The following is a 23,938-nucleotide window of genomic DNA, read 5'->3' as shown; positions in this document are numbered from 1 at the left end:
AAATTTCAGAATCAGTTTGTCAATTTATGCAAAAAGTTTTGCTGGGGTTTCTATTGGGATTATGTTGAATTTATAGATTATAATGAATTTATACCTTTATTATTTTGAATCTTCCATTTTATGGCCAATGTATATCCCTTTATTTATTAAGGTCTTTAATTTCCTTTATTAGTGTTTAGTGGTTTATACCATTTAAATCTTTCATATATGTTAGTTAGATTTATATGCAAGTATTTTGTGTTTTGGATTTGCAAATAGTTGTTGTAAATAAAACTTTCAGTAATGATTTATTGCTAGTATGTAGACATACGATTGATTTCTGTATGTTGATCTTATATTTTGCAACCTTGCTAAAACATCAGTCTTTGGAATTTTCTAAATAGACAATCATGTTACAAATGAATACAGACTATTTTATTTCTTTCATTCCAATGTATGTATGCTTATTTCTTTCTCTTGCCTTATTGCAGTGAGTGGGACCTCCAGTGCAATGCTGAATAGAGTGATGAAGGTAGACATACTTCCTTTCTTCCTACCTTGGGGGGAAAGAAAGTAGGTTTTTACTATTAAGCATAATGTTAGTTGTGCGATTTTTGTATGTGCCTTTTATCGGTTGATATAGTTAGTTCCATTGTTCCTAGTTTGCTAAGTTTTACCATAAAAAGATGATGAATTCTGTCAATTGCTTTTTTTTTGCATCTATTAAGATGATCATATATTTTTTCATTATAGTCTTTTGATATGGTAAATAACACTGATTAATTTTAAAATCTGAACCAATCTTGCATTTATGGAATAAATCTTACTTGGCTATGATGTATTCTTATTTTTATATATAGCAGGATATTTTTTCTTCTTTTTTTTTTAATTGGAGTAAAACTGCTTTGCAATGTTGTGTTAGTTTCTGCAATACAATGAAAAGGAACAAAATTGGGTCATTTGTAGAGATGTGGATGGACCTAGAGTCTGTTATACAGAGTGAAGTGAGCCAGAAAGAGAAAAACAAATATCGTATATTTGTTTGCAGAATATGTGGAATCTAGAAAAATGGTACAGATGAACCTATTTGTAGGGCAGGAATAGAGACGTAGACGTATAGCAGGATTTGATTTGTTGATATTTTGTTGAAAAGTTCTATATTCAATAAGGATATTGTTTACAATTTTCTTTCAATGTTTTTGTCTGGTTTTAGTAACAAGTAATGTCCCCATGAAGTGAGTTGAGAAGCATTTCCTCCTCTTATATTTCTTGAACAGTTTGTGTAGAGGTGCTATTATTTATTCCTGCAATGTGTGGTAGAATTAATTCCCCAAGGAGGCCATCTGGGCCTCAGTTCTCACTGTGGGAAGCTTGTTAACTACAAATTATATTTCCTTAATAGGTATAAGACTATTTAGGTTACCTATATATTCGTGTGAAGATATTTCGGTATTTTTTTGTCTTTCAAGGAATTTGTCAATTTTATTTCAGTTGTCAAATTTATAGGCATAAAGATGTAATGTTACAACTATCATCATTGTAATATTTTTTAATATCCATTTAAATGTCTGCAGAATAGTGTTGTCCTCTTCTTCATTCTTTTTTTAAAAAAATTATTTAATTTATTTATTTTGCAGTACATGGGCCTCTCGCTGTTGTGGAGCACAGGCTCCAGACGCGCAGGCCCAGCGGCCATGGCTCACTGTCTCAGCCACTCTGCAGCATGTGGGATCCTCCTGGACCGGGGCACGAACCCGTGTACCCTGCATCGGCAGGTGGACTCAACCACTGCGCCACCAGGGAAACCCCGAAAATTTTATTTTTTTAATACTTTTTTTTTTTTTTAAAGAAGATGTTGGGGGTAGGAGTTTATTAATTTATTTATTTTTGCTATGTTGGGTCTTCGTTTCTGTGCAAGGGCTTTCTCTAGTTGTGGCAAGCAGGGGCCACTCTTCATCGCGGTGTGCAGAGGCCTCTCACTATCGTGGCCTCTCTTGTTGCGGAGCACAGGCTCCAGATGCACAGGCTCAGTGGTTGTGGCTCACAGGCCTAGTTGCTCTGCTGCATGTGGGATCCTCCCAGACTAGGGCTTGAACCCGTGTCCCCTGCATTAGCAGGAAGATTCTCAACCACTGCGCCACCAGGGAAGCCCCTAATACACCTTTTAAAGGTTACATTCCATTTACAGTTATTACAAAATATTGGCTATATTCCTCATGTTGTGCAATACATCCTTGTAGCCTATCTTATACCCAATAGTTTGTACCTTCCACACCCACACACCCATATTGCCCCTCCTCACTGGTGACCACTAGTTTGCTCTCTATACCTGTGAGTCTGCTTCTTTTTTGTTATATTTACTAGTTTGTTGTATTTTTTAGATTCCACATATAAATGATATCATACAGTATTTGTCTTTCTCTGACTTATTAAATATCTTTTTCTTTCTTGGCAGCCTAGTTATAGCTTTATCTATTTTATTGATCTTCTCCAAGAACCAGGGGTTTGTTTCATTGGTTTTCTCTATGATTTTCTCTTCACAATTTCATTGATTTCTCTCTATCTTTATGATCATCTTATGTCTCCTTACTTTGAGTTTGCTCTTCTTTTTTTAGTTTTTTAAGGTGGAAGCTTAGATTGTTGATTTGAGACTTTTATTTTTTTCTAACACAGGTATTTCATGCTACAAATTTCCCTTTAAGCAATGCTTTTGTTGTATCACACAAATTTTGATATTTTGATGTATTGTGTTTTTCATTTTTACTCAATTCAAAACACTTTCTAACTTCCCTTGTTACTTCATCTTTGACTCATGGGTTAGTAAGGAGTGTGCCTTTCATAATTTTCAAGTATTTGCGAATTTTCTAGATTAGCCCCTGTTTTAATTTCTATGTTTATTCCATTGTGAACAGATAATGCACTTAATGATTTCAATTCTTTGGAATGTGCTAAAAATAATCTTATTGCCTAGAATATGAGCTACCTTAGGGAATGTCCCATGTGCACTTGAAAAGAGTAAATATTATCCTGTTATTCAGTGGTTTTCTTCCAAAAATCAAATCCCCTCTAGCATCTCCTTGCTTTATGTCACTCTCTAGTGCCTTAAATATTGTTTTAAAAATATATTTTGTTCAGAGTTTATCATTCTTATCAATGAGAAACTTAGCTTTTAAAAATTTTCTCTACCATTATTTGTAGCCAGAACTTTCAGACATCTTGCAATATAAGAAAAAACTTTATTTTTGAGGCAGGATGTGTTGAGTTTTTCAGTTCTTTCAAGCAAAAAAATCCTAACACACACACACACACACACACAATTAGTTCACAATGTGTAAATTGTAATGTCAAGAACATCTGGGGTGAGGGGTGGGAAACCCCACAACTAGAACTATTTTCTGTTCAATTTGGCCTAAATTAAATTAGAAGTCAATTTAACCGGAGGAAGAAACATATATGACTGTTTCACTTATAGGTAAAACTATTTACAAAGTGTTCCACAGTATTTACAAATGAAGAAGGAAACAAATGGAAACTATTACCTTTACACAGAGGAGCAGCACTACTCCATTTGCCAGGTCCAGAACAAATAAGCTGGCTCTCTCCAACAAGTGAATATTCATCTGATCCATTTGAAGGATTACAACTATAAGTTACTAATTCATTATATTCAAATATATTCCTGTAGCTATTGGTGTGTTTTCCATGTTTTATTTCTGGAGGTCGTCCACAAAAAATCTCTTAAAAAGGGGTAAAAAGAGAAAATAAAGGTAAAGGGAAGGTGAAAGAGTAAGACAGCATCAGAAAAGTCCTATGAACTACCTTCAATAAGTTCTTTAACCCATATGATTTCTAGACGTTAGTTGTGAATCCTTTATCCATTTAGAGGAGAGTTTCCATGAGAAAATGTATTATCCCAAATTCAAATCATGTAGAAATAAACTTTTAAGAAACAAACTCATTTTCTTAAATACCTATATAAAGTACCTATATGAAATACCTATATTTATCTATAAGGATATGCTAAGTTTTGTTCTAATCATCATAAGAGATGGAAATTTAATGAGGAAATATGCTTGTGATTAAAAATAAAATTCACTGCTAGCTAAGAAATGCATATTTATAATTTAAAAACATATCCATTCACTACATCCATGGTTCACACTAATACCAAGATATGGTCTTATTTCACTGTCATCCTTATAAGTTTATGGCGAAATTTTCCAGAATCTACAAATTGGGTGATTTTGCCACAGACTGAATCCAGACGTCTTCCTTTAAGCCAGATATTGAAGAGATTTGCAAAAATGTAAAACAATGCCACTATTCCCACTGTTGGTTTTGGAAATTTTTAATTTTTTCATAAAAATATGTTGTATATATTAACATGTATTGACTTTACTGTTCCTAAAAATGATTTAATAATTAACTATTTTAAAAACTTTTGTTTTAATTTCAATATAATGAATACCAATAGACATAACCCACATAAAGAAAAGCTCTTTAGAATCGTTGTTGATTTAACAGCATAAACAGCTCCTGAAGCCAAAAAGTTTGAAAATTCCTAATCTAAATTCTAAAGTGAGAATTTACTTACTTTCACAATGTGGTATCTTATCACTCCAATGCACATTATCTCCAATAAGGTTACAAGTTAGAATTTCTTTTCCTCTTAAGTAATAACTAAATGAAAAAAGAAAAGGTTACTGTTTCTTTAACAGCACATAATACTGGAAATTTTTTTTTTTTTTTTTTTTTTTTTTTTTTTGCGGTACGCGGGCCTCTCACTGTTGTGGCCTCTCCCGTTGAGGAGCACAGGCTCCGGACGCGCAGGCTCAGCGGCCATGGCTCATGGGCCTAGCCGCTCCGCGGCATGTGGGATCTTCCCAGACCGGGGCACGAACCCGTGTCCCCTGCATCGGCAGTCGGACTCTCAACCACTGCGCCACCAGGGAAGCCCTGGAAATTTTTATATGGTTGTTTTTCTGTACTACAGTAGTTTGAGGGAGAAGTTTCTTAAATGACATGATATAATAAAAGTGCTAACCAAATCTGCAATTTTAATCAAATAGAGTTTCTGCATGTGGGCACACACTGTCCAACAGCAAAATGTCTAAATTACTATCATGCTTGTCAGTGTGGCCTCTTCACCATCTCTGGCAAATGCACCACACATTCACTTCTATGCTTTTGCTCACACCATTCTGCTCAGCAAGGACTGAGCAGAGAGATCAGGCCCTAGAGCTTGCCTGCCTGGATTCAAGTCCCAGATCCATGAATGACTTGTTATTTAAGCTTTGTCTCTTACTGTTCCTCTTGCTCAATTTCCTCATCTATGTAAAAGAGCTAATAGTACATACTTCATGGGGTTGAGAATAAGTTAGCATCTGACACATAGTGAGTTCTTTTTAATATTCTTTAGATCAGAATATCTTTCCAGGAATAGCTTGGGAATACTACTTAATGAAATCTTTTCTGATGATTTAAATTCACAGTACTCTCTTCTCCTCCTGGATTCTCATTGTAATGATCATAAATAATGGTATGTATTTGGCACTTATTTACTATTTTGATTTAATATATTATTTTAGTATATATTGTGTTTCTAACCAGGCTACAACTTTTTTTTGAGAAGAGTCTATGCTTTAAGTTTTTGGTACCTCTCAAAGTACCTAATAGGCTCTCTATATCTATGACAGGATGTTCTAATATTTTTACTTGATCAGTTTAAAAATAATCAGTGAAACTGCTTGTACAAGGTTCCAGTTGACTTTTCCATTAAGCTGTACTCATTTTCTGTATATTAGTGTTTTAGGAGAGGATTTTGGGAAGGTGGTAGAGTTGGAAGCTCTACGAATCTGTCACCATAACTAGACAAAAACTGCAATGGCAGAATCTGTCTGATGTCACTGTTTTGGAACTCTGGAGTCTGTTGAAGGCTTGCAAGTTCTAGAGGAAAACTAAGACAGGTAAACTGCATTAATTTCAGTCAGTTTCAGCTCTTAGGAAAACAGCAGCAACTTATCCCTACCCTCAGCAGTGTGGCAGGCAACTGTGCATGTGCTCCTGAAGCAGCTTACACACAGGTTACAGGAGGTACAATAGCCAAAAAGACTGTCTTCCAAGTATCAAGGATCTGTACTCTGATTGCTGACTGCTATTTCTGATCACAGAAAGTGGTGGCAGCCATTGTTGTCACACCTCACCGACTCTTGCAAGCCCTTTCCTTGTTGGCTGAAGTGACTTACATGGGATTTAAAGATCCAACAACATTTTTTAAAAAATTTTTTTAACATCTTTATTGGGGTATAATTGCTTTACAATGGTGTATTAGTTTCTGCTTTATAACAAAGTGAATCAGTTATACATATGTTCCCATATCTCTTCCCTCTTGCGTCTCCCTCCCTCCCACCCTCCCTATCCCACCCCTCCAGGCGGTCACAAAGCACCGAGCCGGTATCCCTGTGCCATGCGGCTGCTTCCCACCAGCTATCTACCTTACGTTTGTTAGTATATACATGTCCATGTCTCTCTCTTGCCCAATCCAACAACATTTGCTTCCACCTTCATTTTTCATGTTTCCACTCTCAGAAGCCAGGCACTAAAGACTAGGACATTCAAAAACAACTGTATATGTGGGGAAATTTAGAAAGTGAGTGTGCATGTTCAGGGGAAAAAACACAGAAACAGCCTGAGAAGACCTTCAGTTTACATCTCAGGTGATCCCTGCCACAGAAACATGATACAAAAATCAATAAACAAAAACAATAACAAAAACTGCAATGTCTAGGGAAAGGGGAGAATCTGATTTCCAGGGTTACCACATTATTAGATTCCAATGTCCAATATTCCACAAAAAATCACCAGACATACAAAGAAACAAGAAATTGTGGTCCATTCAGAATAAAAAAACAAATGAACAGAAACTGTTCCTGAAAAATATCTGATGATAGATATATTAGATAAAGACATCAAAATATCTTAAAGATGCTCAAAGAACTAAAGGAAGACTTGGAGAAAGTCAAGAAAATGATGTGTGAACAAAATGGAAGTATCATAAGGAGCTAGAAAACCTAAAAAGGAACCAAAAAGAAATTATGAAGCTTAAAAGTACAATACCTGGTATTAAAAATTCAATAGAGGGATTAAAGGCAAATTTGAGGGGCAGAAGGATCAGTGAACATGAATATAGAATGGTGGAAGTTACTGAGTCTGAGGAACAGAAAGGAAAAACAGTGAAGAAAAGTGAACAGAGCCTAAAGGACCTGTGTGATATCATCAAGTGGATCAACCTACACAGTGTGGGAATCTCAGAGGGAGAAGAGAGATAGAAAGGGGCAGAGAGAATATTTTAAAAAAATAATGGTGAGCAACTTTGCAAATTTGATGAAACACACAAATATAAACATCCAAGAAGCTCAACAACCCCCAGGTAAAATGAACTTAAAGACATCAACACTAAGTCACATAATAACCAAACTTTCAAAAGACAAAGACAGAGTGGCTAAGATGGCAGAGTAGAAGGACCCAAAGCTCACCTCCTCTCAAAAGAACACCAAAATCACAACAATCTATAGAGCAACCATCATTGAAAAGGTCCCCTACAGCTAAAGACATAAAGATGGAACCACAAGGAGACTGGTAGGAGGGGCAGCCTTGCAATATAATTAAATCCCATACCCCCCAGTGGGCACCCCACAAACTGGAGAATAATTATATTACAGAGATTCTCCCACAGGAGTGAGTTCTGAGCCCCACGTGAGGCCCAACAGCCCAGGGGTCCAGCACTGGGAAGAGGAGCTCAGAGCATTTGGCTTTGAAGGCCAGTGGGGCTTGATTGCAGGAGCTCCACAGGATTGGGGAAAATAGAGATTTCACTCTTAAAGGGTGCACAAAAAAAATCTCAAACACACCAAAGGACCAAAGGTAAAAGCAGTAACTTCATAGGAGCCTGGGCCAGAGCTACCTACTCATCTTGGAGGGTCTCCTAGGGAAGTGGTGGTAGCTGTGGCTCACTCTGGGGATATAGACATTGCAGCAGATATATCAGGGGATTCATTTGTGTGAGTTCTCCCAGAGGCTGATATTTTGGCACCAAGACCTGGCCCCACCCAACAGCCTGTAGGCTGCAGTGCTGGGACATCTCAGGCCAAACAACAAACTGGGAGGGGATACACCCCTACCCATGAGCAGACAGGCTGCTTAAAGACTTCCTGAGTCCACAGCCACCTCTAAACACACCCCTAGACATGGCCCTGCCCACCAGAGGACCAAAACGCAGCTCCAACGGTTAGGGGGCAGACACCAGAAGCAAGAAAATACAGTCCTGCAGCCTGCAAGCCAAGTCTGCAAATGCAGGCCAGATACTACCCTGGGACCAGCTGGCCCCTGGCCCTTGGGTGATGAGAGGGGAGTGCACTGCTGGGATGCATAGGATGTCTCCTACAGAGGGTCATTTCTCCAAGGTCAAAAAAAAGTAACCAACCTACCACATACATAAAAATACAAATAGCAATTTAGAGAAAATGAAGCAACAGAGGAATATGTTTCAGATGAAGGAACAAGATAAAACCCCAGAAGAACTAAGTGACATGGAGATAGGCAATCTACCCAAGAAAGAGTTCAGAGTAATGATAGTAAAGATGATCAAAGAACTCGGGCAGAGAATGGATGCATGGAATGAAAAATTAGAAGTTTTTAACAAAGAATTAGAAACTATAAAGAACAACCAAACAGAATTAAAGAATACAATAACTGAAATGAAAAATACACTAGAAGGTATCAATAGTAGAGTAAATGAGATGGAAGAACTGATTAGTGAGGTGGAAGACAGAGTAGTGGAGATCACTGCCACTGAAGAGAAAAAAAAAAGAATGAAAAGGAATGAGGACAGTTCAAGAGACTTCTGGGACAACATCAAGCATGCTAATATTTGCATTATCAGGGTCCCAGAAGGAGAAGAGAGAGAGAGAAAGGACCTGAGAAAATATTTGAAAAGATAATTGCTGAAAACGTCTCTAACCTGGGGAAGGAAACAGTCACCCAAGTCCAGAAGTGCAGAGAGTCCCATACAGGATTAACCCACAGAGGAATACACCATGACACAGTGTAATCAAAATGATGAAAATTAAAGATAAAGAGAGAATATTAAAAGCAACAAGGGAAAAGCAACAAGTAACGTACAAGAGAACTCCCATAAGGCTATCAACTGATTTTTCGGCAGAAACTCTGCAGGTCAGAAAGGAGTGGCATGATATACTTAAAGTGATGAAAGACAAAAACCTACAACTAAGAATCCTCTACCCAGCAAGGCTCCCATTCAGATTTCATGGAGAAATCAACAGCTTTACAGACAAGCAAAAGCTAAAATAATTCAGTATTACCAAACCAACTTTACAATAAATGATAAAGAACTTCTCTAGGTGGAAAAGCAAAGGCCACAAATAGAAACAAGAAAATTATAAAATGGAAAAGCTCACTGGTAAATGCAAACTTACAAGAAAGGTAGGAAATCATCCACACACAAAGCTAGTAGGGAGGTTAAAAGATGAAAATAGTAAAAATCATTTGTATCCACAATAAGCAGTTAAGGGCTACACAAAACAATTAGATGTAAAATATAAAATCAAAAACAGTAATTGTGAGGGGAGGAGAGTACAAATGCAGGGCACCTAAAATGCATTTGAAATTAAGAGATCCGCAAGTATAGTATAAATACAGACTATACAATACAATACAAAATCCTCATGGTAACTGTAAAACAAAAATCTATAATAGATATACATACAAAAAGAAAAAGGAATCCAAATATAACATTAAAGATAGTCATCACAAGAGTAGAGAATGAAAGAAGGGGAAAGAAAAAGACCTACAAAAACAAAAAACAATTAACAAAATGGCAATAGGAACATACTTATCAATAATTACCTTAAATGTAAACAGACTAAATGCTCCAAGCAAAAGACAGACTGGCTGAATGGTTACAAAAACAAGACTAATATATACACTGCCTACAAGAGACTCACTTCAGATCTGGAGACACATACAGACTGATAGGAAATGGAAAAAGTATTCCATGCAAATGGAAATCAAAAGAAAGTCAGAGCTGCAATACTTACGTCAGACAAAAATGGACTTTAATAAAGACTGTTACAAGAGACAAGGACACTACATAATGAGCAAAGGATCAGTCGAAGAAGAAGATTATAACAATTGTAAATATATATGCACCCAACATAGGAGCACCTCAATATATAAGGCAAGGGCTAACAGCCATAAAGCAAAAATTGACAGTAACACAATGATAGTAGGGGACCTTAACACTCCACTTACATCAATGGAAAGATCATCCAGACAGAAAATCAATAAAGAAACACAGGTAACACCCATCCTTCTGAAACTATTCCAAAATACTGCAGAGGAAAGAACTCTTCCAAATTGTTCTCTGAGGCCACCATCACCCTGATACCAAAACCAGACAAAGACATCACACAAAAAAGAAATTTATAGGTCAATATCACTGATGAAAATAGATGCAAAAATCCTCAGCAAAATACCAGCAAACCAATTCCAAAAATACATTAAAAGGATCATACATCATGATCCAGTGGGATTTATCACAGGGAGCCTAGGATTTTTCAATATTCACAAATCAATCAATGTGATTGATCAATGTGGTACAGCATATTAACAAATTGAAGGATAAAAACCATGTGATCCTCTCAACAGATGCAGAAAAACTTTTGATAAAATTCAACATCCATTTATGATAAAAACTCTTCAGAAAGTAGGCATAGAGGAAACATAGCTCAACATAATAAAGGCCATATATGACAAACCCACTTCATACTCAATGGTGAAAAGCTGAAAGCATTTCCTCTAAGATCAGGAACAAGACAAGGATGCCCACCCTCACCACTTTTATTCAGCATAGTTTTGGAAGTCCTAGCCACAGGAAGCAGAAAAGAAAAAGAAATAAAGCAATCCAAATTGGAAAAGAAGTAAAACTGTCACTGTTTGCAGATGACATGATGTTACACATAGAAAATCCTAAAGACACTACCAGAAAACTACCAGAGCTCATCAATGAATCTGGTAAAGTTGCTGAATACAAAATTAATATACAGAAATCTGTTGCACTTCTATACACTAACAACGAAAGATGAGAAACAGAAATTAAGGAAACAATCCCATTTACCACTGCATCAAAAAGAATAAAATATCTAGAAATAAACCTACCTAAGGAGGCAAAAGACCTGTACTCTGAAAACTATAAGACACTGATGAAAGAAACTGAAGATGACACAAACAGATGGAGAGATATCCCATGTTCTTGGATTGGAAGAATCAGCATTGTCAAAATGACTATACTACCCAAGGCAATCTACAGATTCAATACAATGGCATTTTTCACAGAACTAGAACAAAATATTTTTAAATTTGTATAGAAACACAAAAGACTCCTATTAGCCAAAACACTCTTGAGAAAGAAGAACGGAGCAGGAGGAATCATGCTGACTTCAGACTATACAATAAAGCAACAGTCATCAAAACAGTATGGTACTGGCAGAAAAGCCAGACATATAAATCAATGGAGCATGATAGAAAGCCCATAAATAAACCCATACACTGATGGTCAATTAATCTATGACAAAGGAGGCAAGAATAGACAATGGAGAAAAGACAGTCAATAAGTGGTGCTGAGAAAACTGGACAGCTATATGTAAAAAGAATGAAATTAGAACATTCTTTAACACCATATACAAACGTATACAAAAATAAATTCAAAATGGATTAAAGACCTAAATATAAGACAGTATATTATAATACAGAAGAAAACATAGGCAGAACACTCTTTGACATAAATTGCAGCAATATTTTTTTTGGATACGTCTCCTAGAGTAATGGAGATAAAAACAAAAATAAAAACTGGGACCTAATTAAACTTAAAAGCTTTTGCACAGCAAAGGAAACCATAAATAAAATGAAAAGAAAACCTACAGACTGGGAGAAAATATTTGTAAATGATGCTACCAAGAAGGGATTAATTTCCAATACATACAGCTCATCCAGCTTAATATCAACAACAACAACAACAACATAATCAAAAAATGGGCAAAAGACCTAGGTAGACATTTCTTCAAAGAAGACATACAAATGGCCAACAGGCACACGAAAAGACAACATAACTAATTATTAGAGAAATGCAAATCAAAATTACAATGAGATATCACCTCACACCAGTCAGAATGGCCATCATTAAAAAGTCTACAAATGATAAATGCTGGAGAGGGTGTGGAGAAAAAGGAGCCCTCTTACACTGTTGGTGTCATTTCTGTGAGCTCTCCTTCAACTCTGAGAGCTGGCCATTTTTACTAGGGTGCACTGTGTTGTTAAGGTTAAAGTCACCATGATTACTACATTTTCAATGCTTCCAATAGGCTTATTACCACATATAATAAGTATATGATTTTGATTTTCTTCAATTTAAATTCCTTTCTATTAATTACACATCATTTCATTCCCCATAAAAATCCCAAGAGTTGTTTGGCTACAAGTGCAACTTATGACCTAGAAAGAAAAATGAAATCAACTTTAAGGGAATGATTAAGCTGAGAAGCAAAGAAAAATGGAATTCATAACATTTAACTTATTTCCTCTAAGGAGTAACTTACTTACCCCTCATTACAAGAAATGTGAGCTTCTGATTCAAACTCAAAGGTTTTATTTGGGGCATATACTTCACCATGCTTTATTTCTGGATTTGGACATGATTTTCCTAAAAGAAAATTTTCAAATTCGTTTTTTCATACCAATTTCAAAACATTTAAATCAAGATCAAAATTCTACACTGCTCTTTTCTATTGATGAAATATTATTTTCTTTATTTAATTATTATAAGGGCAAACTTAAAATTCACATTTACTGAGGAACCAATCACCAATAAAGATTCCCTGGAGATTTCTCAAAGCCTGAAAAAATGCATTGCTATCCAAAACCTAGTTTTGCATGAGAAAATCATTATTGTTGCAGTGGAAAATTGACCCTAAAATGTGTAAAAATCTCTACAGAAAGCAAAAAACAACAAACAAAAATGGTTTTGTTTCCTTACTTAAACATGCTTCTTCAATAGGGCTCCATGAGCCATTAGGCTCACAAGTAGATGCGAGGAGATAAGGCCACACATAAAAGTATCCTCTGTGACACTCATAGTTTATTCTGTCCCCAGGATAATAATGGTGTTTAATGACACCCTTGAGCTTCATACTCTCCAATACTGGTGGATCAATACAGGGACCTAGGAATAAAAATTAAAAACAGAAAATTAAGGATTTAATTTCTTTCACCAGCCACTTGTGGCCCAGCAGCAAGTAGGCAGTACAGAATAAATGGAAAGGTTCTTAGCAAGATTTTAAGTGATTGTCACATGCTTTTACCCAAGTGATGGTAGTAGTGGAGGATGTGTCTTGTTTACTTTAAATAACATCCTATTAGCTTTTAATTTGTTGAGGAATAAGCTAAATTTTCATTCAACAGTAAATTAAAGGAGACGAAATCTTTTTTGTATTGACTAAATACACACACACACACACACACACACATATATATATATATATATATATATATATATATATATATACACATATCCTTACATACTTTTTTCTAAATTCATTTCAAAGTTCACCTCTCCTCTAAAAAGTCTTCCATAGTATATAGCACTCTGCTCAGATTACTCTTCCATAGTTTGAAACACAAGCATATGATCACTTGTCACTTCAGGCTCAGTTTCCTCTCAGTAGGCAAAGTCCTAGAGGGCAGGGATAATATGCTTTCTTTTTCTACTACATTCTGTACACACTGGGTGCTCAAGACATGCTATGGTAAGAGGTGACTATTAAATAAACATTGTGGATTTCAAAGATCAAAATAGATAAGGACTAAGTATTTCAAAGTATGACTTCATTTCATATATTTCATATTTGTGAACTAAATAATTTTATGAGTGAATAATAACATTTAAATATCAAAATTTGCCATTTTCAATAGACTTACATTGAAAAAATTTTTTTTTCTTAATATTACTTTAAATGTAATTTAAATTTTCTTCTCTGATCAATAGAGCATGCATATCCTTAGAAGCTCCCTGAGGTAGCTGTTTGGGCTATTTATCTAATATACCCCAACAGTAAAGCTACTTTCTTGCTATACTTTTATAAGTTTTTATTCTTTTTTTTTTTGGCGGTGGGGAGTCCCTCCCTAGAAGAGTGTAATTCCTACTTCAACAATTTCTCTTCCTTTTAATTATCTGTGGGCTCAACAACTTAACAAATCTGTTAGAAAAATTATGTAAAATAATGTTATGGAGACGCATCAAGTCCTAAAGTGCTAAAGGAATGCAGAGGCCACACCTATAAGGTTAAGGATCTAAGGAGAAAGAAATAGACCTATTTTGGTCCCTGACGAACCTTTTCTTTATTACTCCCCTGGATCTCTGTCTTACTGCAGCTTGAGAGACTGGTCAAGAGAGAACTCTAAAGAGGTGAAATATTACCCTCCTTTCCTATCATATTCTAAACTCTGAACTCCTTTCTTGATACACTGTCCAGCATTTCATTTACATCATGTGCTGAAACTGTTTCAACACTTAGCAAATGTTTTCAACATTTCTACTATGCTGATCTTGTTACATGAATGCTCCTCAATTAACTGCCCAAAACAAAACAAAAGCAAAAAAAAAAAAGGAAAAAAAAACAAACCAAAACAAAACAACCCCCCCCCAAAACAAAACAAAACCCTTTAGTATTAAAAGCATTGCTTAAAAAGAAAATTAGTTGAGTTGAATTTTATTAATAATATTAAATTTACTCAATACCCTGAGCCAGACATTCTCATTTTAACATAGGAAACAAACAAACAAACAAAAAACACAGGCTAGAAATGCTATATAATTTCGTACTAGATGCAAATGTATTACATCATTCTAGAATTTCCTGGAACCACTAAGAAAGAAATCAAGTTAATGGCATGCCCATAATTAAATTACACAAGTGTTCTTTGTTTATGCACTCAATTTCAGTAACTATCTCGAAAGTATAAAAAAGAAGAGAAAATTCCTAAAATAACTCTCACACATAGTGTTCTGAATGGGAAAAGACATGTCAATTGGACAGTTTAATCCATTCAACTAATGAAGGATTTCTTCCTACCAATATGCATCATGAAATGAGTGCTTTGAACAATGTGCCGTTTAGAATATTTGCTTTGTCAACCAGTTGATCACAAGCTTTACCCACTGTAATAATTGAGTCCAATATCACACATTTTTATAATCAAATTTCTTCTTTTGCTCAGCACATTGAATTTTTTTTCCTATGAGGATTTTCAAAGTAAATGTCCCTAGCTCCAAAAGAATAACATCTTAACTTAGTTTTTTCTAAATAGTTTACAACATAATTATTATTAGGCTGTAATGCTATACTTTAACAATGGATGCTATTACATAATAAGATAGGCTGCATTCCGAAAACTCCCCAGTGTTCCAGGTGAGTGTCAGGAAAGTGAAATAATGCTCTGCTGTGAATCAAGAAAACTTCACTTTCTATACACTTGCAAAAATTGTGCAAGCACTCTCTACCTGCTTGCAAAATTAAAAATAACTCCCTGACATAAGCACACGCCACACCCCTTCCCATGTGGTTCCCTTCAGAAAATCATGGTCTCTGACCCAAATTGGAACTTTCTGAAATCTGACCACCCCACCCATTCTCTCACTGTCCGCTCAACCTATTTTTAAACTTTCTTTGCTTCTTCAAAATGCAGGCTCTAACATCTAACCTATCAATTTTATTTCTCAGTTCCCATTCATTTATAAGCCACTTAAATTATTTTCAAGTCATTAAGTAGCCTCCCTCCTGGTAAATTCACCCTAACACTCTCTCCCTCAGTAATTTTAATTAGCCTGTCTACAACATCTGGAGCTATTGTTCATTCTCTCTTTGCTCTCTTGTGCCTGAAAAGCTCTTTTCCTTGGTTTCCAGGTAGCAAACCAGCCTGGTTTTCAGCCTGTCCTCTGGCTACTCTTCCTTCTCTGTCTGATTGCATAATGTGACGTTCCTCATGGTTTATTCTACGAGCTCTCCTTATTTTCATTCTGAAAATCCCCCTGGGTCAGAATGTATACTCTCATGACATCATTACAACTGATGAGAGCTGCCTCCCAAATCCCTCTCTCCATCCTAGATCTTAGCTGGGGTGCCAAGTCTATGTGTTCAACTGCCTCCCCACAGCTCCACTTGGAATGTGTCACACTATCTCAAATAACATAATGAAGCCAGCAAACAAGACACATGGTTTCCACAACTGAAATGCCTGTTCCCTCTCTCTGTTTCCACCTTTACTTCTAATTCAAGCCACTATCATTACTTATCTGGATTGCTACAAGAGTTTCTGAATAGGTCTCCTTACTGGTCTTGCCACCTTTCATTCAGTTCATTTTCACACTGCCACCAGAGTAATACTGATATGATACTAGGACCAAGGCCCTTCCAAGTCAGATATGTTTCAATGGCTCCCTGTTTCCCTCATGATAATGTCTAAGGCTCCTTGACGTGGCTAACAGAGCTTTAATATCTGCTCACTCTTGCACAGTCTTCTAAGCCACATTCAATTCCACTAGTAGTGCCCATTAAATTACTCAACTTACTTTAGCACTCTAGACCTCCTTGCGTCATATTACTTCAGCTTTGACCAGAGACCCTGCCATTCCTCCCACCCACTCATCCTTCAGTTTCATCTTAGATGCCACTTCTTCCTTGAGGCTCTTGACATCTCTCACTCAAAGCACTGGGTTGTGTCCTCATGGTGCCCCAATTTACTTCTTTCATAGCACTTTTCATACTGTAATTATTCATTGCTTATTTCAGTAGGAGACTGTAGCCTTCTTGAGGACCATGTCTCATTCATCACTGCATTTCTAGTTCCTAGTGCCAAAGCTGAAGGGGTACTGTTATCAGTTTTATACATCCTTGGATCAAAATTCAAATTCTTTACTGTTCAGCCAAACTGCTAGAGAAATATCTTCAAATCATCACTTTTTTCACTGCTGTTTCTCTTCCTATTTTGCGTTTCTTTCATTCATTTATTTACAAACATTTCACTTTATGAGAATTTTTAATTTCTTTCATGCCAAAGTATTTAATATTTTATTATAAGCCCATTTTATATTACTTCTATGACTAGAAATAGTATTTTAACATTATTAGAAGTGAACTCCAAAGACTGTGGGTTATAATTTTTCCTAAAGATTAGCAATGAACAATTCGAGAACTTGTTTCTTAAAACCGTGGTGATATTAATCATTTGAGAAATAGCAAATTAAACCTGTGCCAATCATTATTTTAGTGTTTTTTTAACTAACTTATCCTTCACAATCTTCCTATGAGTTGTGTACTATTTCCAATTCTTTAAGATGAATAATCTGAGCCACGGTAAGGTGAAGTAATTTGCCCATGAATACATTCCCTGTAGGTAGCAGACCCAGGGTCAAGCCAGGAAACCTGGTTCCACTACCCACATCGCTTTCCATCACTGTCTGTCATCTAGAACCCTCGTATGGTTATGACAACAACGTTTGTCTGCAATTTAGTCCTTAAGCAATGGTCTTCTACTAAGCCTGGGGAGATTAAAGCAAGCTTAGTTTAGATTTGCATTGTGCTAGGGCAAACGAAAGGCCTCAAGGTGCCCAAAAAGAACAGGTAATAACACCATAGTCTGATTTTTATGATAGTAATTTTTCATTCCTAACTATCCTGTTCTTCCATAATAATTCACTCTGTGATCTACACCGCTGCCTTCCTCTTGCCTCCTTTGCCCTACTGCTGCCACACTGGGTAGCTATAACCTCTGGCCCAAGCACACCTTTCACATCTTTTGATCACACAATACTCTGCCTAACCTGTTGGTTCTCTTCTTAGATCAGAGAAATAGAAAGGAAGAATAATTAACAGATGATCAGATCTTTCCCCCAGCTTTCCCTTCAGTAACCTCGAGAGCAAACTCGAAACAGATAACACCTAAAGAAATATCACAAGGAGTCGACAAGTCTGCAGGCAATGGTAGATGTCAATAAATATGACTCCCTATCTCAATGATTAACTGAGATTACTTCCCCTTTTTCCCTTAAAAAAACTTTCATGGCCAAGCAGAATCTTCAGAGTTAGTTCTGGGGCCGGAGTCTGCCTTCTCCCCAGATGACAGCCTTCTGATTAAACCTTTCCATTCCTACCAGCACTTGTCTATCAAGCATTGACTTTCTGAGCAGCGAGCAGCCAGACCTGAGTTCGGTAGCACTCGGACTCTCCTCTGCATGGATCTCTCAGCTCACCATCACATGTCTTCATGTTTAACACATGATATTGTGGACTCCATTCAGCCGTGTGGACACAACACCTCACACAGTACGTGCCTCATAGTCGCTATTCAAAACACTTTGGTTCTCAAAGTTAAACTGCTGTCAAACAGAAACCAATGGTAAAGAATACAGTATCATGAATCTAATACTGAAAATAATCATCTTAAAACTTTATGCACTGGAGAAAGATTTGACCACCTAATTTCTTTTGTTCTCTATCTATCTCCCAGTATTATTGTAACCTAGCAATTGACCAATAAGGACTATTCTTCTTGCACTGTAATATGCAGAGTAAGAAACTAAGAAACTACTGTGTAAGCACTTATTGATCTTGGCTTCTTTCAAAAGAAAAGACCTAAACTAGGCAGAAGAGACCACACATAAAAGGAAATTGTAGGTTTTGTCCCACAAAGCAGACTCATTCTGGAGGAATGAGACTGGTCCCTTCTGTGATCTACCATTTGGCAACTACCTCTAAGATGGCAAGACTCCCAAGGCACAACACTGTTCGATTACAAAACCTTCTCCTCATGAGCCGATTCAGCGCATGTTTATTATATTCACATACTTTCCCTGCCCAACATAGTGAGTTCTCATTTGTACCTTACCTAAGTTTCTTACCTATCCTGATTTTACCTTTCAACCTTAAACCTAACCTTGTTTTTCCTCTTCATTTCTAGCTGTTATCTTCCCTGATACGTCCTATTCATTTTGCTTATCTATTTTTCTCTATTTTGAATAGTTTTCATCATCTCCTTCAACTTCTAGCTTTAAGCCTATTCTAAACATTATTATTCTTTAAAAAATTCCTTTTAATTTTTTGTTAGCACTGCTTTTCCATCACCCACAACTCTCTTGCAGAGAAATAAACTTTCAAAATGATCCATAACAAGCAAGACTGGAGTATTGAGAACCCTGAGGAGTCTACAGTCAGAAGATAGATCCTTTCTGACCCGCAGCTGTCCCTGCCTTAGGTTTTTAGGCACTACAGAAAGTCCATCCTAAGCATGGCTCTTTAGAGAACCTTCCTCCTGGAAGCAAGAAAAGTTGTTCCTGGGCTCTAAGCCTCAGCCGAATGTTACCTTTAATTTTCTGGTACTTGAGAGTTATACAAGAGTGTTGACACTTAGGCAACCACAAGTGTGACAAGACAGCCAAGATCTCTGCATTCTAGTGAGGAGAGAACAGAAAACATAGCTTGGGAGGGTGACTACCAGTTGGGGGGAATTGAGCTGAAGTGTGTGTGTCCACCGGAAACAGTGCGTCAGAGAAGGTCCCTCTGAGGGGATAACATCACAACTGACTTTGAAGAATAAGAAGGAGCCAGTTATGCAAGAGGCAGAAGGAGAATGTTCCAAGGCCAAGGGCCAAGGGAACAGCATGTACAGAAGGCAAAGGGCAGAGTTTGGCCTGTTTGATGAACAGAAAAGTCTTCTCTTCCACCAGTCATTTGTTAAATGCTGTCAGAGAATCATGCTCCTTTCCTCCTGGGTACTTCTCTTGGGTTATAACATATTCATTAATATTATGTTTTGGCTACTGCCTACCACTCCCAATAAGTTGTAGCAAATATTTTATTTCCTAACGTGTGCCTGGCACTGGGGACCCAAGACCAGCACAGGACCTGGCATATAGAAGGCAAGTATTTATTGAATGAATGCTGCTAAGAAAAAATGCAGCATACAAACTGTATATGTAATAGATCCTAAAAATAACTTGGACATGGAAACACACGTGTATATACAGAAGGAAATATACCAAAGTATTAAAAATGGATGTCCTTTGATTGTGTATGTTTTATACAATAAGCATGCCTTTTTGGGGGCATATATTTAAAGTATTTATTCGATTCAATGAAACACGGAAAAGAAAAATAAAGTGAATGGGCCTCAGCTCTAGTTTATGAGCTGTATGGGAAAACTAGATGAACATCATTTATAGTTCATTTTCAGGATACTCATTTTTCACTAGGATTGGCTACCAATGTTTTTTAGGTTGCTTTGGTAAGCCCCATACAAAGCAGCTTCCTTGTCCCACACTGGGCACCAGTGGGCTGGCGACTTCCACAAAGCACACACCAGGGTACATTCCCCAAGGCTCCCCCAGCAGGGCACAAACACCCCCCACACAAGGCATCACCGTCCTAGAGAACATAAGGCAATTCCTCCCCCAGGGCACAGCACCAGCCTAGCAGCATCCCCAGACACAGGGGCACTCAAGAGCAAGCCGTCCCCACCAGCACCGGGTCCCTGCTCCTGTTCCGACTTGGCTCAGTCCTGGAAACACCCTACAGACTTTTGCTAGGGACCCAGCTTGACCCGGGGTAAACCACGACCAAGCCTACCACCCCTCACCGCTCAGTGCCCACCACCAAGCAAGCCTTCTCCTCGGCCACTACGTGTTCTCCACCCCGGTGGGTCCCCGCACAGCAAGACCCAGGACATTCCGGCCACGCCTTCAACCCTAACTCCACACGACCCCGGGTGGATCCAGCTTCGCGCCTCCGCCCGGAGCCAACAAGCAAAGCTCCCCCGGCCTTCGGTTCTGGCCTGCCTGCTCCCCGACCCACTCCAGTTCGCCGCCAGGGCGCACACTCTCTCCAGGCTCCTACCGGAGAATATGGGCAACGCGAGCACTAAGGACAGCAAAAGAATCCCGCCGCAGCACCAAGGAAAAGGGGGACTCTCTGGGCGGCCGGGAGGTGCCTGGCGAGGCGCGCAAGACGCCGTCATTTTAGGGAATATCGGCGGGAAACCCTAGACCAAGCCAGGAGAGACCTTTTAGATAGAGTTCAGTTACCGGACGCAATAATCCCCGGATTCACAGTGTCATGTGCGGTCACGCAGATGGGCGTGGCCTAGAACGCTGCAGGAGAGAAGGAGAGGGCCTTGCGGGGCCAATGGGCGGGCTGCAAGGCTGGGCCTCGGCGCCCGGGGCGGCCCTTAGGCCTGGAGAGGCGGGGCGAGGCCCTTGCGCTGGGCTAACCCTCCCGGTGGGCTGGGAGCTTTGCGCCTCCTCCTTGGACCCGGACTGTCTCTGACACCTCTGTCTGCAGACCTGAAGGAGAGTCGCGGCGGCTTGCAGGAATGGCTGGCTCACCGCCTCTACGTAAACAGACTGTTAACAACCTACTCAGGAAGGGTGGAAAGGAATCAAGGGCCGGTGCGGTCATCACTATCCTTTTTCCGGAAAGCTGGACCAAAGAATCAAGCGCATCGACCCGAAAATAGAAACCTAGAGCCCAGCCAGTGGGTCACTGTTGGGGCAGACACCCCTCAGGACTCCAGTTTGGACCTGGGGCACTCCAGATGGTCCGGACATCTGGACCCTTGCTCAATCTTTAGCATTAGTCAGGCATAATTCGGGACAATAGTTGAGGTTTCCGTGGTTGAGCCTCTGCTTCTGAAGCCTCTCATGGCCTGATTTCAAAATCACGAAAGGTTTGGTGATTGCTCTCCCAATGCTAAAGTCAATTAGCCTTCCCTGTGTTCCCAGGAAAGTACCCCTGGGAAGGTAAATTGTTAACACTGGGCCGTTAGCATAATGGGTTCCAACGCTACAGGGCCTTTGTCCTTGAGCCGCTAAATGTTTTATTGAAGGTGAAATATACATGCATGAAAAAGGCAAGGAAGGGGTGGGGGGCATTAAGTGCCAAATTTCTTGGAAGCAGTAAATGTCATTAGAGTTAGGAGGGGTAGGAATTGGTCAGCTGAAGCGGATAAGGGGGAGAACTTTTCTGTTGAAACGATCTTGCAAACAATGCTGGAAAATTAACAATGAGCAAGATTTATTTGTAGAATTGTAAGTAAACCTGTATGACTAGTAAAAGAAATATAAAAGTAACCTGACTGGTATGAAAGAGCAAACAAAAGAAGTTGACATTTTCTTATTAGTTGGCAAAGAATAAGAAGGTCAACCAACGTAAGTAAACATATTTGGGGAACCAGTACCCTCAAATTTTAGTATTTAACATAACTTTTCTGTATGTTAAAAGTTTTAAAATGGACATGACTTTTAAACCACCAGTTCCATTTAGAGTTTATCCCAAAAAAATCATCAGAGCTGTGAGCAAAGCTGTATAGTTTTACAAAAAAAATTTAAATCCATGTGTCTAGCAAAAATATTAAGGATTTTATGGTAGTTTATTGTTTAAAAAAAAAAATCAATGTGAGAAACTATGATAAATTCCTGAGTGGAAAAAGCAGACTCCAAATCAGTGTGTACCTTTTTTCATTCCTTTTATTAAAACAAAAGTAGTATATTGATACACACAGAAAGAGATTAGTTGGAAATATACCAAAATTAACCAACAGTTGATAGGATTATGGATATTTAATTTTCTTACTGCTTTTCAGCTTTCTATACTGACACTATGTTACCTTTGGAATTAGGTAAAAAAAAAATTTATTTACATCCAACCTATATTTCAATTGCTATTTCATTCATAGAATGGTGGGGATAGAACCTGTTATCACACAGTTAAGGTATGAGAGAATGGTGAGAAATGGAAATTCTCCGTATAAACTTCAAATGCATCATCTGGAATTACAAAACTTTATATATATATTTTTAATTTAAAAATTTTTTTACTGGACTATAGTTGATTTACAATTTTGTGTTAGTTTCTGCTGTACAGCAAAGTGAATCAGTTATACATATACATATATCCACTCTTTTTTAGATTCTTTTCCCATATAGGTCATTACAGAATATTGGGTAGAGTTCCCTGTGCTACACAGTAGGTCCTTATTAGTTAACTATTTTATGTATAGTAGTATGTATATGTCAATCCCAACCTGCCAATTTATCCCTTTCCCCCTTCTCCCCTGTAACCATGTTTGTTTTTTACATCTGTGACTCTATTTCTGTTTTGTAAATAAGTTCATTTGCAACATTTTTTTAGATTCCAGATATAAGCGATATCATGATATTTGTCTTTCTCTGACTTACTTCACTCAGTATGACAATCTCTAGGTTCATCCATGTTGCTGCAAATGGCATTATTTCATTCTTTTTTATGGCTGAGTAATATTCCATTGTACCACATCTTCTTTATCCGTTCCTCTGTCAATGGACATTTAGGCTGCTTCTAACAAAACTTTATATATTTTTAAACAACAATTTTATATGTGAGATATACTAAAGCTATTCTGGGATGAACAAACCATGGATTTCCTCTTCTTCCCAGACCAATACAATTTTTTGAATTCTTGGCAGAGCATATAAACACAAAATGTGGATGTGATATATAAAATATACACCTTAGTATTGGGGGTTATAAAATCCATAATTTTATAATTAAGGGGACAGTGAAAGGAAATGCAATGAGGGGGAATTATCATTTCTGTTAATTCAGTTACGAAGGGGTGATATAACAGAAATATTCTGTGGCTAACTGTTGGCATTTACTTATGAAAACAGAAATTATTTCTTCTGCAACTATCTGTACATAATATTGTATGTCAATAAGCTGAAAAAAAAACTTTCCCGTTTATTTTTGGGCTTGAAAGTAAGGTTTGTTTTTTGTTTTTTTTTTCTCATGAGAAAATGTAA

The 23,938-nt window shown here is 37.6% G+C and overlaps 2 protein-coding genes across 2 annotated transcripts in view; both read right to left on the bottom strand.

Annotated features, from left to right (window-relative positions):
* Positions 1-21,200, bottom strand: part of LOC103074903 (membrane cofactor protein-like) — a 30,703-nt gene extending 9,503 nt beyond the window's left edge. Inside the window, exons 1-5 of the mRNA XM_007462581.1 lie at positions 20,997-21,200; positions 13,088-13,273; positions 12,655-12,754; positions 4,574-4,659; positions 3,519-3,716 (exon numbers count right to left, since the gene is read on the bottom strand). Coding sequence (XP_007462643.1) covers positions 3,519-3,716; positions 4,574-4,659; positions 12,655-12,754; positions 13,088-13,273; positions 20,997-21,117 — 691 coding nt within the window. The 5' untranslated portion in view covers positions 21,118-21,200. The remainder of the gene's footprint in view (positions 1-3,518; positions 3,717-4,573; positions 4,660-12,654; positions 12,755-13,087; positions 13,274-20,996) is intronic.
* Positions 21,201-21,223: 23 nt separating this feature from the next.
* Positions 21,224-23,938, bottom strand: part of LOC103075190 (complement receptor type 1-like) — a gene marked incomplete at its 5' end in the record, with an annotated part of 56,623 nt that continues 53,908 nt past the window's right edge. Inside the window, 1 exon segment of the mRNA XM_082931251.1 lies at positions 21,224-21,489. Coding sequence (XP_082787377.1) covers positions 21,224-21,489 — 266 coding nt within the window.

This window comes from Lipotes vexillifer, unplaced genomic scaffold (genome assembly GCF_000442215.2).
Source record: "Lipotes vexillifer unplaced genomic scaffold, Lipotes_vexillifer_v1.1 scaffold1250, whole genome shotgun sequence".
Lineage (NCBI taxonomy): Eukaryota > Metazoa > Chordata > Mammalia > Artiodactyla > Lipotidae > Lipotes > Lipotes vexillifer.
This window is presented reverse-complemented; position numbering and strand designations above follow the sequence as displayed.